Genomic DNA, 19,260 nt, shown 5'->3' on the forward strand with positions numbered 1-19,260 from the left:
CCAGTTAAGTGTATTTGTACTTCAGATCAGAATGAACTCCCCAAAACTTCCCCTAAGTTTTAATGTTTATCTTAAAAAAGAGTTATTAGTGGGAGAAAAGAACCAATGAGCCCATTTCCATGATGTAATGTGATGCCACAAGGACAGGCATTGTTCTACAACTAATATGGTGGGAAATTCTGTGTGTGGTGAAAATTTAAAGAGGAAATGGTTTCCTATTTCTTAAAAGTATTTTATAGTGCTTAAGAAGTGACCTTGATTTTCTTTGGAGAATGACAGGGAAATGTGTCCAAACTTCACCTGTGAATAAGCTGGTAACTAACCACTCCCCTTACTCATCTGAAATCCTTAGAGTCTCATTCATTCAGATACAAGAGCAGGAGGAGGGAGTCCGTTGATGTGAAATCGATATCATCTCGAGGCAGTGATGGTAAGAAGTTTTTCAGATTTTCTTGACCTTTTTAAAGCATAGAAAGTGACAGAAGAATATATAAAAGAATTCCTCAGCATATAAACAAACCCCAAGGAATAGAAAGTCAGCAAAACTGGCTTCTTCCCCATAGGCAGTAGACTTTTTAGGCCTTTTAATCATTTTTTTCTTTTTACAGTCTTTATCTTTTCTTTGAAATGACTCGGTGCTTGATCCTTGATGGCCTAAGGTGTGCTGGACCATAGCCGCCAGAGCAGCGCAGTTTCTGTGGCTGGGTCACACGTGGGTGCTAGTGGCAGAGAGGGGACCAGAATCCTGGCTTCCCAACTCTACTGCCAACCCAGTTTTCGGTGTACCTGTTATACACCCTTACTGTCCCTGTCCCAGATAAACTGAGATAGAATTTAGCAAAATACTTTTTTAGTTCAGTCAGGTCTAATTAATTCATTGGATTTGCAGGCGGGTGGGAAAGTCAAAGATGGTTCTGAAATGTAATTCCTATGTGCCTGACAAGATATAAGTAATATATACAGAAACAAAGTCTCCACGTATGGCTAGGTGGGGGTTGAGGAGAAGATAAGTTTTATTTTAGTGGAAATGCCAAAGAAGCTAAAATGCAAAACTTATACTCAGGGCTAGAGATATGGACTGCGGAGTCCTAGAGGGGACAGACGAAGAGCCATGAGCAGAGGAACATTTCTAAGGTGTGTGTATGTGCGCACAACAACAACACAGAAGCCCTGAGTTCAAGGCTTGAAAGTACACCCTCCGTGAGAGGGAGACAAGAGAAATAGGGCCAATGCAGAGAACAGGAGAACTGGGAGTGAACCGTATGGACACAGTGTCACGTGAACCAAGAGCAGAGGAAAGTGGAAGAAAGGAGATGCTAGCAGTGTGAGTGCTGCAGAGATCAGAGAGTTCACGAGCTGAGAACTCTCACTCGGTTCGTGTTTATTTAGCAAATGAGGACACATTCTAGAGGTATGAGGAGGGGATGGTGAAGGGAGGAGGTGACAGATAGAAGGGAGAGAAGTGGGGTGGTAACTTAAGGGGGTAAATGAAAAGGCAAGTGAGGGACTTTTCAGTTCTTCAGGTCACAGTGGGAAAGCTGAGTCTGAGGGAAGTGGCTGGACTAGAACTAAAGATGAGATCGTTAACTCATAGAGAAAGATGGATACATCTCAGGGCATGCAAGGGGTTGGGGCCAAGAATGTAAGGAAGGTGGACTGAAGTATTTTCAGACGGATTGAGGGTGTAGATATACAACATTGTAGATGGAAAGGATAATGAATGAAGGAATTTCAACTAGATGAGCTCAGTTTTCAGTAGGGTTTGAGTTGCAATTGTCTTCTCTACAGAGTGTGGGAGTGGAGGTTGCAGAGTGTGCAGTGTGGCTGCTCTGGCCGCAGAGAGGACCACAGGGGGGCTGAGCAGCAGGCTGCTCTGTTGGTATTGGCTAGATTAGGTGATCCCAGCTATCACATACAGATTCTGTCTCTCAGAGGAGTGGTAGGAAAATGAGAACAGTGCTTTTAAAGTAAAGCTTCTACCTTTTGAATTTTGAATCACATGTAAGAATTACCTATTCAAAAAAGTAAAATATTTTAAAATGTAAGTTTCTACAGATTAGACCTAGAACCATCAGGGGTTCTGGGTATTAAGAACCTAAAGGCTCAGATGTGGAGTGCCTAATTCATACTGAAGGCGCTCGTTCTCTCCCCCCTCACTTGCCTTTCCATTTGCACACCAAACCTGGGCCATGCCTCCCCTCCCACACTGCACAGTTATCCAGTTACATGGCCAGTGGCTAAGGACTGAAAGTGATGGAACTGCCCAAGGTGGGCTTTGGTGACTTACGGGGAAGTGAGTCCTGTGGGATCATTCGGCTCTTGGGGTGGGGTCCAGATCCCATCAACCTTCTCTAAAATTCCCCTTGTGGGCTGGGACTCATAGGCCTTCCTGCCACCAAAGTTCCAGGCCAGACCATCCTTTCCAAGTAGTGGCCAAGCTGTTACCCTTTCAGGATTAAGAGATGGATGAATTCATTGCTTTATGGGGGACAGGAGTCCTTTGCGAGCCAGGCCCCTAGCTCAGTGGGCTTCTTCGCTGCACTCAGCCAAGCTGAGCACCAACACCAGACACAACTTTCTTGACTTCTCCCCAGCGCCAAGCCTGCAGAACCGTCGCTATCCATCCATGGCAAGGATCCATTCCATGACCATCGAGGCCCCCATCACAAAGGTGAGTGGCAGCTGCTGCCTCTACAGTCAGGGTCACCCAGCACTGGGCTGTTTTGGAGATTAAATGAATGACATACCACGATATCATAGAGTTTACAGTCTAGTAGAGAAAATAGACATTAAACACAATAAATAAATATAGTTATAAACTACAAAAATTGCTGTAAAGGAAAACAGTTTAAGAGTAAATTAGATTAGGGCCCTATTTTGGGTGGTGAGGGGTGATCAGGAAGGGTCTGTCTGTAGAGGAAGTAATGTTTGATGTGAGACCTGAGGCATGCAAAGACATAGAAGACGAGAGGGGAGAAGAGGATTCGAGGCAGCAGACACAGCAAAGGGTGAAGCCTGGGGTGAGGAGGACCAGAGCAGTTGAGGACCTGAAGGAAAGTCAAGTGGCTGGAGCTGGAGAGCGGAGGGAGGAGATGGTGACGTGGAGCTTGGCAGGCTCAGTTCATTCTGGCCAGGTGGGCCATAAGGAGTTTATATTTCTGTTTTGGTGCAGTGGGAACCACTGAAGAGTTTAAAGCAGGGAGTGACATGATCAGATACACAGAGAATGGATTGGAGATGGCAAGCGTGGAAGAAAAGCAGCCAGTTAGGGGGCTTTTCCAGAATTTCAGGCAAGAAATGGTATTAGCTGTGCTAGGATTATAACAGATTAGGGAATATTTAGGGGTAGAATCAGTTTGACTTGGTGATTAATTATATTGTCAGGGTGGGGAGGAAACCAGAGCCTCTTAGACTTTTAATTTGAGCACAGGATGGACAGGAGTGGTTTTCTACTGCAGTGTGAAAGCCAGAGAATGGAGCAAAGCTCCGTGTCTTTCTTCTTTTTTGTTTTTGTTTGTTTACTTGCTTGCTTTGGGGAGAGGAGAATGAGTTTGGTTTTGGACATGTAAGATACTCCCATGGATATGTCAGGTAGGCAATTGAATACACAAGTCTAAAGGTCAAAAAGAGTTCACAGCTGGGATGTAAATTTGAGAGCCCTTGGCATATGGATGATGTGTCCAAAGTCATGGAAATGAGAGCTCATCTCTGGAGGCCTATAGAGTAAGAGAAAGACCCAGCATCAACCCCTAAGGAACTCCACCCTGTAAGGGAGCTGGAGGAGAACGACCAGCAAAGGAGCCTGCAGAAATGTAGTCAGTGAGGTGGGAGAGATGCCAAAAGGGGTGGGGTGAGCAGCATGCCTCAATAAGAAGGTAGTGATGGCGTGGAGGCACCAGTCACTCAAAACAATGTGTCATCATCTGATTTCTTTTGGATTCCAGGTATATGGGAAGTAGAATCCCAATGACCTCAAATTTTTTCTTTCCTTACTTCCTTAGGTTATAAATATAATTAATGCAGCTCAAGAAAACAGCCCTGTTACAGTAGCAGAAGCCTTGGACAGAGTTTTAGAAATTTTACGGACCACAGAACTGTACTCCCCTCAGCTGGGCACCAAAGACGAAGATCCTCACACCAGTGATCTCGTTGGAGGCCTGATGACTGTGAGTGATGAGGATAAACCAGAGATTAATGTGCTCAGACTACATGTAGCATGTATTGTTACCTACACTTGCAGAGTACTTATACCTGTTGTATGGACAAACCAGGAGCATCTGCATCAAAATTTCTGTGGCTGGCATTAGTTAAGGAATCTTGCATTTATCTTTCTATAGGAGCTTTGCAAAGCTGACTGACCATAGCATAGGAGATAGTCCTTCAGCATTCCTGTTATACAAAGGCGATCCTAGGCAGTTGGTTGATATGCATGGCCCTTGTCTTTCTTCCCTTGACCTGGCACAGTATTCAGTTGAGGTTATGGCCAGTCTCCTTGGATCTCAGGCTCTTTATCTATGTAAATGAAAGGGTTTGTACTTAGACGACAGCACTAGTTTCCAGAATCTTAGCTGTGGAACCATTTCTTTCAATAAAAGCTTCTATAGAAGTTCCCTCTATAATCGGATAGAGCAGAGGAAGCTGCTCTGGCTTGGTGGGGAGGGTTGGAGCCTTCCCTGCCAGCACACCACCACCATAGTAGCTGATTTCAAAAGACTCATCCTGTTTTGCTGTGATCTATTTGGCCATAATCTTCATCTATCAGCAAGTGAAGAAAATTCAAATTATTCATCTGTGCTCCTTATCAGAGGTGGGAGCTGGAAGAATCCTTGGGGAGAAAAACAAAGTCCAAGGGTCATCGATGAGTTTTATTTTAAAGGCTGAGCATTGACTAGCTTTCTGACCCATTCTTCTTGTTCCAACTAAAAATCTCTGATGAGCCTGCAGTCTGAGCAATCTCCTAATTACTACTTCCCTGCCCCAGGGCTGGCCTTTGTTGCCCCATCCCAGTGCAAAGCAGACTTCTGTTAGAGAGGCAGCCAGGGTCTTTCAGGAGGGTGGCCCCTACAGTTCAAGTCCAAAGGATTCCCACTGCTGCCATACCATCTTAGGGTTCCTCTCCAGGTAATGCTGTGAGGAACCAGTGCAGGATTCCACCTCTTTTTATGAAGCATTAGGGAAGAGGAGGAACAAAGGCAGAGAGGAAACAGAGGAGTCCCCTGTGTTATCTGTCTTAGAGGAGTGGCCATTGTAACTTCTCTTTTTTTCATTTGTAAAAAATTAAACTCTTGGCCTAAAGATCCAAGGTGTGACTTCAGGGGAGCCCTTCATTGACATTTTAAACCTTAGCACATACTTTCTAGGGATGACAAACAATTATAAATTATACAAACCAATATAAAGGAGCTAAAAAATTAGGTACTTGGATTGAAGATGAAGGGACGGAAACTGAGATGCAAGAACATCTGGAACTAGTTCAAGTCCAGGAGCCTAGTAAAGGCCGAACATTGGAATCCTGCCCACTCCCTATGCCAGTGATGGCGAACCTATGACACATGTGTCAGAGGTGACACGTGAACTCATTTTTTTGGTTGATTTTTCTTTGTTAAATGGCATTTAAATATATAAAATAAATATCAAAAATATAAGTCTTTGTTTTATTATGGTTGCAAATATCAAAAAATTTCTATATGTGAAGCGGCACCAGGGTTAAGTTAGGGTTTTTCAAAATGCTGACACGCCGAGCTCAAAAGGTTCACCATCACTGCCCTATGCTGTCCCTCCAAAGATCTCAATCTAGAAACTTTTAAAAGTTAGCAACAATGCTCATATTGCTAAATAGAAAATGCAGTTGGAAAAAATTCAGATATTAGTCAAAAATTCGCTCAAGCTTTTTAAGGCTTTACATTAAGGAATTCCCAAATGTGGCCCATGGCTTTGGCTCCCTAATAAGTAAATCAAATAACACAGTCCCTATGAGAGTAAGGAGGGTCCCTTCAAAATCAAATGCATCCAAACCAAAGCACGTTCACTTCCGTGATTTCACAAATGTGGCTTCAAAATGCCAGAAGAGAAAGATGGCATGAGAATAAGCCAACTCACAGCCCAGGTGTGAGACAGAATGCAGTCATTCCCATTTTATTCTCAATTCTCCACCTGCTGAGGCTAAGAGCCATGAAGGGAGAATATCCTGTGTCTTGTAGCTATTGTTCTGATTTAGTTTTGAGCTTCAACTTGGGAGTTCCAGATTGACTGGGTTACTCATTGTTCAAATCTGTTTGGCTAATAAAAGAAATGAGAAAATAATGCCGGCATGTACAACATGCTTCTAATAGCACCTTGCTTTATTCCAGGATGGCCTGAGAAGGTTGTCAGGAAACGAGTATGTGTTCACTAAGAGTAAGTTGCCATAGAACCATTTGTTACTTACAACCTGTCTCTAGCCTGTGCAGTCCCAGTGTTGTGATTATTTGGTTGGGGGAGAATCTTGGTGTTACTTCCTATTGGTCTCATTGCAGTTTAAGCATTTCTATGTTCTACATTTGATACCAGGTCTCATAATTAAAATTACTTATCTGAACACTGTCAGAATAAGGATTGGACATTTCTACACGTTTAAACAGACTGTTAAAATGAATTGTTTTTCTGTTTGGGGGCCTTGGAATTTAGTAATGTAAGAAAAGAGCCCTGAAGTGAACATCTTCCCACCCTTAGAGTTCAAGACTTTCTCTTTATAGTAGCAGATGAAGATGACAGATGCTCAAGGGCACCCAGGATTCCACAATTAACCCTCTTTCTGCACACCCCCCCCCATCTGTTTGCTCAGATGTGCACCAGAGTCACAGTCATCTTGCAATGCCAATAACCATCAATGATGTCCCCCCTTGTATCGCTCAATTACTTGATAATGAGGAAAGTTGGGAGTTCAACATCTTTGAGTTGGAAGCTGTTACACATAAAAGGTATGTAGCTTCTCTGGCTGCTGGCAGAGAAGACTGATGGCCAAGCTCAAGACTCCACGTTGGAAACTTTGAGGGAGACATGAGCCCTTGCAGAGGCTGTTCCTTTCGTGCTGTGCTGGAGGGGCACTGCAGAGAGGAGACCATGGCCCCTGACTGAGCTCGTTTATGGAGAGAATTAGTGGGGGAGGTGTGGGATCAGCCTGGTGATGACCAAGGATGAGGAAATGCTGAGTCCTTTCCATATCTACGCAGGTCATTCCTTTGTGCTAAAGAGGTAAGAGCTCCAAGTATTCTCAGCCCCAGACTTGTTGAAGCCCCACCTTACAAAATGAGTTGGAGGGTACTGGAGACTTTTTTTTTTATTTGCCCTATAGGCAGGGCAAGGATTAGATGACTCAAAGTCCTCTTCTATAGTAGGGGGCTATTTCCTTCAGGGGTGTTAGTCTAGTAGGATGTGAATGCCTCGCACCTGTAAATAAGTAACATACGATAGGACTTCGATAGAACTTCGCTGAGACCACACAAGCCATTCTTCTTGTTCTTGGGCTCAGTAACTGCCTCAGGGGACACAAAGGAAGTACAGAGCTGATGTGGAAGTGGAGATGGGGAGGAGTTACCAGGGGCCTTCCTTGGCTGTCAGATCCACTGAAGAGTTTATGACTTAGAGATAATCTGGAAGTCATTCAGATTGACCACTGTTGAGGCACGTAGTTGCAAGAAGTGGCCAGTGAGGAGATGTGTTTATGCCCCAATGCATGTGTAATAAGCATCAGAAGAAAAAATGCCTCCATTCCTCAGCATCATCAACGCAAGCAGTTTCTGGACCAGTGAATACAATGAATCAGGGTTTGTCTTCCTGTTTTCCAGGCCATTGGTTTACTTGGGCTTAAAGGTCTTTTCCCGGTTTGGAGTATGTGAATTTTTACGCTGTTCTGAAACAACTCTTCGGGCCTGGCTCCAAGTGATTGAAGCCAACTACCACTCCTCCAATGCTTACCACAACTCCACCCATGCCGCGGATGTCCTGCACGCCACCGCCTTCTTCCTGGGAAAGGAGAGAGTGAAGGTAGAACTTTGGTATCATGATCTAGTTACGTACCTAGACAATTTTTTTTCTTTTGCGACAAAATTGGTCATTTGGTATTATAAAGACATAGCCGTTTCTCCTAGCCCTCCCCTACCCCAAATGCCTAAGATACTATTTATGCCACTATCGAGTCCTCTAAAGGCCTAGCTGATCTATGAACCCATTCTCCAAGTGTTTACTCTGTGATACTTACTTAGAGGACAAAATTACATTATTATAGCAAATGGTTACTAGGTCTAGTGGTTAAGTTTTAGGATCAGAATTTGGCCATTGGTAAATTATAATCCAGATGGTGATGAGTTCTTTCAGCAATGCACATTTGCATACATATGTGTGTGTTGTGTAGGAATGATTATGTATATCTTATATTAATAACTGTGTGTAACTCTGACAGAGTTCCATGTCCCCTTGTCTTACTTAGAAACCAATACTGTCATGTACAGGTGCTGATGTGTAGGGTAGCCATATGTGTACCCCATGTATACATATGGGCAAGAGAGCCCCATCTTCCCCCCCTTCCTATCACCATTGGCACAATGAAGCTTGTAATTCCTTTGCTAAAACTGAAGCTTAGACTGTAGATACCCCTGGTAGAAGTGCTGTATAGAGACTGAAATTCGTATCAATCTGCAAATGCCTGACATTATATATAGATATATATAAGCTTAAAGGCCTGGTACTTAAGGAAAAGCATGGTAGTGAGACAGGTAGAGGGAACAGGAATGGCACCAAAATGGAGACAGGGGTATTTTTTTTCTATTTTGCCAAATGCTGGTATTCACTTTCATCAGTAAGAATGTAAAGAATGTGTTTCAAGAATGAAGCTTTTGAAGATTTTGTCTCCTACTTTAGAAACTCTAAACGTGTGATCAGAGGTGATATGAGCCTGTGTTTCCATAGCACCTTTGAGGAACTAAGACACCTCCAGATTCCCACTCCAGGTTCTCGTTGTCAGTTTTACACTGCATGGATATTGTACAGCTGAGGTCCCCACTGTTAACTGAGGACAGGGCTAAGGCATAACGCCAAAACCAAGTGATCTATAGCTACTGCAGTCTTGAGTTAAAGATGAACCTCACTTAAGCAGAACCACTCTAGAAAAATACAGATTAAATGCTTGATAAATTAGGGAATGCTTAGTCACTTTATTATCTCCCTCCCCTAAAATAAGAATTTTTGTCTACATTGAGAGTTCTGCTAATGCATTCAGACTCTAGTTGAATTTCTCAAATAGCAATAGAAACAAGTCTAAGACTAGTAATACTCTTACAATTCAAAAGACATTTCCCACTCTGTCACCCATGCCAGAGAATCAGAATGTAGGAACCTTGGAGAATTGGGCTCGAAGGGGCTCCTGAGTGCAGAAGCTGAGTCAGCAGCCCACTGGTTAGTCCATGTGAGGAACTTCAAGTGAGATTTATCCCTGAGGCCTTTTCCACCAGACCTGCTGCCACTGATGAAGAGTCAGGAAAAAATGTTTTTACCAAATTCCCATGTCATCTGTTACTCCTAATTTCTGTACACATTAAGGCTAAAATTCTTAATGTCTCTGTGACATAGCTCCACACCCTCAGCCCACCATAGATATGCCCTTCAGTTTGTGATGGGCCCTGTCTGCTCCCCACTTACCAGTTCCCTGGAACACTGCAGTGGGAAGTCGGATAACCATGACCCTGTTGGTCTTCTCCTGTGTGAATGAATAACTGCAGATAAGGAGCTGTTCAGAGGCCGATCTGAAAGGGAGTCCAGTCTGGCCAATCTGCCTGAGTCTGATCCAGTTCATCTCCTGCTGGTCCAAGGGGTAAAATATGCAGAAATGTCTGTGCCTCGAGTTCGGTGGGGAAGTTTTCTCCCGCAGACAGTCTTCCCCTAGGAAGGACCTTGCTTCTCCCACATGCTCGTGAGCAGGCCCAGATTAGATTGCCTTCCTGTCTCCCCCATTTCTTATCAGACATTGCATGATTAGACAGTGCCCACCAATACTGCAGGGCATGGCCTCCTATTGGTACCTTCGTAAAAGTACCAGATCTAGGTCAGCATAAGCTGGAAGAAAAGGCACGTCTCATCTGATGCTTTTTGTGTTGTCTGCTCCAGTTCCATGGATCTATTTCATTGAAGCATTTTAACATTAGCCCTAGATTGTAAGCAAGATTGAACCTACTCCAGGAGCACTAGCCGAGGACCCATGGGTCCCACTGCACAGGTAGAATCGGAAAGGGTGGAGCCCATGTGGGGGCAGCTCTGGGTCATGCCTGCACCTGCAGGTGACCATGGCCTTTCCTGACCAGCATCAAAATGGGGCCATGTTTGCTTGCTCTGAGCATTACAGAATCACTCTCTGAGAAGAGCTTAACAGAGTAGCGTGGACTGCTGTCCCTGCTCAGGAAACCTGCTTGTGTGGACTGGGGCCAAGCCAGGATTGCCCACTAGCTCCAAATCAGGATTGGAGATGGAAATGGCTCCCTTCCAGTGGGGAGAGCTTCAAAAAAGCTTTCAGGTCTGAGCTTCAGATCCATTATTCCTTACCTGTTAGTGTTAGTTTTTCCTCCCACAGCCTATGGGAGCAACTTGGGAATAGCAAATATGCCCACCCCTCCAGCCTCATCTTGGGGATCGCTTTCTCCTCATTCACTACTCTTCAATGATGCTGTTTCACCTCAGGAGTATCATGTAGGCTGTTGTTTTTGCCTGGCAGGCTCTCCCTTGACGCATCTGCCTAGGTCAGTGGTCGGCAAACTGCTGCTCGCAAGCCACATATGGCTCTTTGGCCCCTTGAGTGTGGCCACGAAGTTTCAATCGCACTGTATGTGCACGGCCGCACTCAAGAGGCCACAGTTTGCCGACCACTGGCTAGGATTACCTTCAGGCTTCAGCATAAAAGTCACTTCCTTAGGGAAGCCATCTCTGCCTACCTGCTGGACATGTAGCCATTAGCTACATGTGGCTATTTACATCTAGCTGAAAATTAAATAAAATGGAAAATTCAGTTCTTCAGTTACACTGTCACATTCCAAGTGTCCAGTAGCTACATGTGAATAGGGGTTACTGTACTGGGCAGTGCAGACATAAACATTCCCATCACCACAGAAAGCTGAATGGACAGCACTGCCCTAAACTAGACCAGGCCTCATGGTTACACTCTCAAAGCATCTAACTCCCTTCTTAGCACATCTCACAGTAGGTTACTTTTATTGGTGTGGGGTATTTTTTTTGTTTTATTTTTGTCTTACTAATTTGTGTCTCACCAATAAATTATCAACTCCATTAGTGCAGAGACGATGCCAGTACAATTCATCACCGTAGCTCCAGCCCTCTACGTGGCAGCTGGACACCCAGTCAGCACCCAATAAGTGATTATCAGATGAATGAATTCATAAAGGACAGTGTCTTATATAACAGTAGCCCATTTGATAACTCCTTCCTAAAGCTGTGAACTGAGAAAGCATTTGTATCCCCTGATCTCTGCTTTGTGTTCTTTTATAATGAGAGCTTTAGAAAGAGGGCTACCCTTTTTGCCTTTACCACCTGCTAGCCCAGAGCTGAATCTTGTCCTTAATAGCAAGAACCCCCTTCACCTCATTTTCCTGGGAAAATTCTGCTCACTCTTGATCCTCTTGTACTGCTTGGCTCTAATCCTTTTACCTTTGTGTGGAGTTGTGTTGTATCTGTGCCATTTACTGCCACACTCTCTTTTCATGCAAATAAAATGAGTAATATTTGTGGTTATAGACCTCTTTCTGCTTTGCCACCCCTGGGAGAGAATCATGGTAATACCACATGGCAGGCATTGAAAAGGCCCATTTGGCTTCTTCCTGGATTCCTGGGGGGGGGGAGGGGGTTAGGTATCCATTTTATCCCTCCAGATAATTCACAGCACAGCAAAGTGATGCAATGTGTGCTAGACAGCCTCTCAGCTTTGAGGAAGTCAAAGAAGGCTTAGTGGACTGGGGAGAACATTTTTATAATCCCAACTCCCCAGGTCTGCCCCACCCAAGAGACAAGGATGAGTAAAAGTCTCCTACATCCAGTAGGTAATGCTCAATGTTGCCTCCCCTCACCCCAGGGAAGTCTGGACCAGCTGGATGAGGTGGCAGCGCTGATTGCTGCTACAGTCCATGACGTGGACCACCCAGGAAGAACCAACTCTTTCCTCTGCAACGCAGGCAGTGAACTTGCTGTGCTCTACAATGACACGGCCGTCTTGGAGAGTCACCACACAGCCCTGGCCTTCCAGCTGACAGTCAAGGACAGCAAATGCAACATCTTCAAGAACATTGACAGGTCGGTTGTACTGGGCTCCTATGCTCAGGCTTGTGAAGTGTAAGTAGGATACTCAGCTTCCCTAACTTCTGCAAGTATTTAGCTTCCTCTTGCAGCGGTTCTCAACCTGTGGGTCGCGACCATTGGAAAACACATATAGCATATCAGATATTTACATTACGATTCATAACAATAGCAAAATTAGTTATGAAGTAGCAACGAAAATAATTTTATGGTTGGGGGGCACCACAACATGAGGAACTGTATTAAAGGGCCGCGGCATTAGGAAGGTTGAGAACCACTGGAAGGAGAAGGGGAAGTGAGAATACTTTGTACCATTGTGTCGGACAGTAAAATAATAACCTTGTCCTTATAAACTTAACTGTACTTTTCAGGCTTCTTTCATCTTTTTAAATCTCATTTGGTCTTCAATGAGTTCATGAAAATGTTTTATACAGAGCAACTCTATGAATATTGATTACAGTACTAATAACTATAATAGATATTTTTACTCTTGCAGGAGGACATCTGTCTTTTGTGTAGCTCAAGGAAAATGTATCCTTCCCTGTCTTTCCCCAGCTCAATTTTTGGCCACTTAAAATCCTAACTCATGAAGAGACAGTATCTACAGGTCCCAGCAGGGCTGCTGGAGCACAAGCACTGGACAGGTTTCCCCCTAATGGTTGTCCTCTCTTCTGGGGAGAGTTGGCCAAGTGTGAACAGATAGGAGCAGTTTCTCCTGCCTGCCACCCCCTGCAGTCAGGCTCTGTTTATTTACACAGAACACCAGCCAGGCTGGGGAGCAGGCTCCTGGGAGAGGGCCATGAACAGAGAGCACAGAGCTCACTTAGGCCACAAGCCCACTCATCAGTCTTAAGGGTTGTTTTAAAAACTTTCACAGAAAGAATTCTTTCCAATAGCCAATTTTATACAGCTGTGAGATGAAAGGAACTCGACAGTAATTTGGGACAGGATTGCTGCTCCATCCATTGTAACTTCTAATTGTAATTTAGAGAATTACTTATTAATGAGAAAACCTTCTTAAAATGCCATCACAGAAAGAAATAACAGTTCAGTCTTGCAGGGCATTTGGTCCTGTCCAAGACATTCACGGTGATATGTGATCCTCACCAAAAGGTCCTTGAAACTTGGTCCTGTCCATAATGCGAATAGCTAATATAGATCCTGCTTTCCTGTAATATTTGAACCCCAACCCATCTACCCAACCCTATGTGTCATGATCAGCTAGGCTACCGGTGCAAGAAAGGTCATTATTGGCAATACAGCCAGTACACAATTATTAGACCAATAAAACATGTATGAACTGTTTGAACCCAGGGACATTTCTGAAGTGTGGACATTTTGGGCCGGACCAAAGCCCACTAACCATTCTCTATGCCAGCGGTTCTCAACCCCTTTGGCGGTCGAACGACCCTTTCACAGGGGTCGCCTAAGACCATCCTGCATATCAGATATTTACATTACGATTCATAACAGTAGCAACATTACAGTTATGAAGTAGCAACAAAAATAATTTTATGGTTGGGTCACAATATGAGGAACTATATTTAAAGGGCCAGGAGGTTGAGAAACACTGCTCTATGCTAAGAATCATGATGTCTGCCCTACATGCCGCAGGGAAGCTCATCAGGTGCTGTACCAGCCTTGTAGGGAAGGAACTTGTCATTTCCTTCCACCTCGACCTCACTGTTTTGATGTTGCCAAGAGAAGGTACAAAGGAATTACCTTGTAAAATAGGTGTCTACCACGGGACAGGTATATATATATATATATACCCAAATCATAGGAGGGTCAGCTATCATTGGGGAAAATGGAATAGTGTCAACAAGTCCTGGTTTCATGGGAAGATGAGCCGGTGAACTATTTTGTGATTTGCAGTCATTTCTTAACTCTGTGCCCAGCACCCTCCTAGACTGTGGGAAGTGAGGTGAAACTGTAGCAGAACAGTTCTAATTGGGGACATGATGTGAACAGGGCTGTCTGTCTTCTGGTTATTTTAGGAACCATTATCGAACACTGCGCCAGGCGATTATTGACATGGTTTTAGCAACAGAGATGACAAAACACTTTGAACATGTGAACAAATTTGTGAACAGCATCAACAAGCCATTGGCAGCTGAGGTAAGCATTTCTCATGTAATAAGATACATCAGAGTATATTTCTACTAGAGCCTACTCTGGCCTCAAAGCATTTCTTTCTCTAGAATGCAAGGTGGTTATTTGCATGAAGTTGGTAAGAAAGAGCTGAAAGTACTGGCCACTTGTTTTCCTTGGGGTCAAGAATAGATTGACAGTGTCCACAGCAATTCCGAGCTCCTTGAAGGAAAGGCCCTGGATAAAACCAGTGGTGACAAAAGGAGATAGACCCAAAGAATAGGACCGAAGGATCCTGCCAGCAGCACACCAGCATAAACGGTGCTATTTAAGAGATCCATGACCTTTCTAATTCTGTTCTTTGAGCTGTTAGACCTCAATGTCGGGTGTTTTAAAGATCTGTATTACTGCTGGATTGCATTAAAAGCATATTTGCATATTAAAAGCAAAAGATTGGGAGTGACTAGTTGCAAACAAAAGCCTAAGTTGTTTTTCCTCTAAAATTTACTGATGTACCTTGGACCTGTGTTTAAGTCCCTCTAAACTTGAGATTGGGGAACATGGATAGAAAGTTCCCATCTCTTGTTTAAAATGAGATAACCTGCCCTCTGAAACCATGAAGCTGTTCATAGCCCATAAAGTTAGAAAAGCTTTTTGCTCACTCCTATTGAGCGGGAGAGGTTGTGTATGTGGATAGAGTGTGGACGTCTTAAAAGTAACTGGATGATCAGTAAAGAGACTACTTGTGTAGGACCCCATCACAGAACCAGCCTGGATGGAGGGACGGTTTTCACCTCACCTGTGTCCCATCTCTCAGGGGTTCCACAGCACACTGCCAGGGCCCCTCCTTCCACAGAGGACTTACGGGGATGTGGGAAGGATCTGGGGTTTTAGGAGAGAAAATTATAGAGAATCATAGAATTTAGTGTTGGAAAGATCATCTATCCAAGTAAGACTTATTACTTATTAAAGTAACTATTGTAAGTGGTATCTTCCCAATGGTAAGTTATCAAAACAATAACCTTCAGAACATAATTCTGCCCATTGATGGCCTACTAAATGGGCCCAGTCTCAAAACAATACAAACCCTTAAATGTCATGATGTCTTTCAGCTTGGCAGAGCTCTGGAGAGCTAATTAACTGTTTTCACACAATCAATTCAATGGTGGCTCTGAAGGTAGAGAATAGCAATCAATCTTCCAGACTTTGCATAGAACAGGTGTGTTGTTGCATTCATGTAAGCCGACTCACGGACCTGGCTGCTTAGTTCATAACCACTGACATGTATGACCAGTCTTTTTAAACGTAACTATTGAACATACCTGTTCTTACCCTGCCCAACTTTTGCTCCTAGAAACCCCAAAGCTTATATGGTTCACACTCCGTACTACCCAGTCAGAAGAGCAGCCAGGAAAGCATATGTGGACACATCCACTACGAGAAAAAAACAAAGTAGGAAGAGGTGGGTGAGTAGGAGAGAGAGAGGTCACAGGAGAGAGGGAGTTGGCAGATATAACTAGAAATAAATGAAGAAATACTTGAAGGGTCACAAGTATGTGTTATTCCCCCATCTTTAATGTGTTAAAAAACAAAGTTTTGCTTTTACACATTTCCTGATAAAACTGGGAGAAAAGCTCTTCTCCTTTAAGATTACAAACCAAATTACTAAAAACAAAACAAAACTGTGTATAGCAGTCCCCTCTGGGAAGAGGATGGAAGTGAGGTATTAGGTGGATGTTGACAGGAACATTGACCTTGTAAACTCCTAAGTTTTTATGTTGCCTGAGGGTTAACAACAATATATTGGTATTATATATAAAATCACTGATGGGAAAACTGCCTTCTCTGAGTCACTGTCAGGCCTCAGTGTGCCCTAGTGAGGCCATCTAATGTCTGATCAGTTAGCCCTGGTGGATTCATCATCATCTTGAACCAACCCTCATCTGGCAATGTTTTCCAGGTTGAAGGCAGCGACTGTGAATGTAACCCTATTGGGAAGAACTTTCCTGAGAACCAAATCCTGATCAAGCGCATGATGATTAAGTGTGCCGATGTGGCCAACCCATGCCGCCCCCTGGACCTGTGCATCGAATGGGCCGGGAGGATCTCTGAGGAGTACTTCGCACAGGTACGTGGCCGCTGTGGGGAAGCTTTTCCTCTCCTGGAATGGTCTGGTGCATAGCACTCCAGGGATTCTGTCACTTAGTACATGACTCCTCCTTGGACGGAACCTCTGGCTCCCCCAAGAGACTGATATGGCTGGTCACTAACCAAAGTCTCTCTAGTGGAAGAGAAATAAACTTAGCCTTTGGAAGTATCTTTTCATCCTCAAACTGTTAGATCCTGAACTTTCAAAAAAAACTAGGAAAATCATTCATTCATTCACTAGGTTATTATCACCATGGTACATTATGGGGAAAACAGACATAAGTCATGGGTAGCTCATAATGTAGAAATAGGTAGGTCCACACAATAGCTAAAAAAAAAAAAATCTCTAAGGGAGGTCTATGTTAAGTGCTAAGAGAGTTCAGAAAGTTTTCTTTCCTGTATAAAAGAGGGGCTTTGTGGAAATGATGTTAGAGTTGTTTTATTGTTAAGGATTTAGAAATGTGGAAATAAGAAAGGACTTTCTGGGAGAACAAAGCATTATGAGCAAAATTAGTAAGGAGGGGGGGAAATCACAATTTTTACATAAGGAGAGCAGCAATATCTAGTTCACTTTGGCAGTACAAAGAAGAATTGAGAGAAAAATCCAGAAAGTAGTAGACTGTAAGATGCCATCTGAAATACAGGCCACCTTCCAGAGAAGAGGCTCTGAGGACTGATGTGTGTATATGTGCGGCAGGAAGACAAACGCACTAGTAGCTACAAGTAATGCAGGGGGAGGGTCTCCATGGGTGCAATGTACCTCTGAGGTACATCAGCTATTAATAACAAGCTGATGACATCTCAAAGGGCCAGCGAGGGGAATGGCCAGCCCAGCACCCACTAAGTTAGCTGCAGCCTTCAAGGCTGGGAAGAGAACCCCTGAGTTAAAGAAAAGTAGGACAGGCAGTTCTGGGCTTGCCAGAAAGAAGAGGGGAAAGACACACACCCAAATAATCTTTGAACGACAGTGGATATTTCAAGGCTGCTGGATCGACTAACCTGAAATGAGCAAGCTGAGTCCACAGCTAGTCGGAGGTTGTTAATGGGCTTCCCAGGACCCACAGAGAGGACTTGAAACCCTACTCCCAGTTATTCTTCAAGTGAGTGAACGGGAAATGGGAAAGAACCACTTAAAGTTCTTTAATGTAGCTCCTTGTTTAGGTGTCCTTTTCCCAAAAAGGAATGTACTACTGTTCACAAGCCAATGTGACCTAAAAATCAAAAGTTACAAATGAGGCCTCTGATCAGCTGGCCTAGGACTCAACACATCACCAGGAAATATGGATCTTAATATTCAGCTCGGTGAATTACGACCTTACACATATAAACGTATACGCCAATGTGCAAAATACTCAGATTTACACATACCTTGAGCGAACTGCATGACCAATACCCAAATCTGGTATACAAACCTAGCTTGTCAATCACTCTTTCAAGTAAAAATAGTTTTCCCTGAGGAAAAAAGGCTGCTTCAGCTGGACTGCATGCGTGCTTTCCCACCAGACAACCAGCAACGTGTGGAATGCAGCACACGGGCTTCGGAGTATTTTGTCACAGAGTATTAAAAAGATGTAATTCAAAGGTCCAAATTTAGAAAAATTCTTACTGCTTCAGTGAGGATGTTTTTAAGTAAAACTGGCTTTCTTTTTAAACTGCAAGCAGGTGACAGTGAATAATACAATGACTGGTGATACAATTATGCTAAGGTATCAGCAGTTTTACCCATCATTGCTGCTGTACTCTCAGTGTAAATGTCAATTCGTATTATTCATGTTATTAGTATTACTTTGAAAATAGTCTTGCAATAGTGAAAATAGATCTCAGAAATGGGGGGTATGAACCCCGAGATGATCGATGCTTCAGGAGGGGTGGTGGTATAGCATAAGAGACTTGAAAGTCAGAAGTCCTGAACTGAATTACTGCATCTCCTCAGGTAATTGACTTACATATACCCCAGAACCTTGCTGAGCCTATTTTTTCATATATACGACTGGATGATGACCTATTTTCACAGGGTTGATCTGAGACACTAGGTCGCACTGTAACCGTTCCATGTGTGCCCTAGACCCTGTGAGTGTTCTGTCTTACAGACTGATGAAGAGAAGAGACAGGGACTGCCTGTGGTGATGCCAGTGTTTGACCGGAATACCTGTAGCATCCCCAAGTCACAAATTTCCTTCATTGACTACTTCATAACAGACATGTTCGATGCTTGGGACGGTAAGATAGTTCTTGTTTTGTCATCTACACAAAATATTATCCTTTATGATAATTACCTTTAACAACATAGACTGGGCCTAAAGATATACATGAAATGTTTTGTGTATTTTTTTTTAAGTCAGCTGCCCGTGGCCAGGTATGGTGGGGTGCTTGTGTACAGAAGATTCAATGAATGTTTGATAAATGGATAAATAAGTCTTTACCTCTTCAAAGGACCTCTTCCAAAGCTTAAAGCAGTTTTATTCTAGCATTGGAAAAAACTTTAGAAAGAACACAAAATGTATTAAAAGTCTACCCTTAATCACAATTCTTTTAGTAATGGCTTTTCAGTTTTTAATTAAAAGGACCTATCTGTATTTCAGAAACTAATGCTGTGTGTTCACGTGCAGCCTAAGGTCTAAACTAGGGTACTTCTCCTGCAATTCTGATCCCAAATTTGTCCCACAGAGCCCTGGGATCTAACTTAACAAG

General features: G+C 43.5%; 1 protein-coding gene across 2 annotated transcripts in view; it reads left to right on the plus strand.

Annotated features, from left to right (window-relative positions):
* PDE8B (phosphodiesterase 8B) overlaps positions 1-19,260 on the plus strand; it is a 194,843-nt gene that overhangs the window by 170,596 nt on the left and 4,987 nt on the right. For both annotated transcript variants that reach the window (XM_015571615.1, XM_015571616.1), the window contains exons 12-21: positions 353-430; positions 2,595-2,671; positions 4,002-4,166; positions 6,351-6,396; positions 6,824-6,959; positions 7,827-8,025; positions 12,110-12,327; positions 14,328-14,448; positions 16,382-16,549; positions 18,660-18,789. In XM_015571615.1, coding sequence (XP_015427101.1) covers positions 353-430; positions 2,595-2,671; positions 4,002-4,166; positions 6,351-6,396; positions 6,824-6,959; positions 7,827-8,025; positions 12,110-12,327; positions 14,328-14,448; positions 16,382-16,549; positions 18,660-18,789 — 1,338 coding nt within the window. The remainder of the gene's footprint in view (positions 1-352; positions 431-2,594; positions 2,672-4,001; positions 4,167-6,350; positions 6,397-6,823; positions 6,960-7,826; positions 8,026-12,109; positions 12,328-14,327; positions 14,449-16,381; positions 16,550-18,659; positions 18,790-19,260) is intronic.

The sequence above is a fragment of the Myotis davidii genome, unplaced genomic scaffold, assembly GCF_000327345.1.
Source record: "Myotis davidii unplaced genomic scaffold, ASM32734v1 scaffold44, whole genome shotgun sequence".
NCBI classification, from domain to species: Eukaryota; Metazoa; Chordata; class Mammalia; order Chiroptera; family Vespertilionidae; genus Myotis; species Myotis davidii.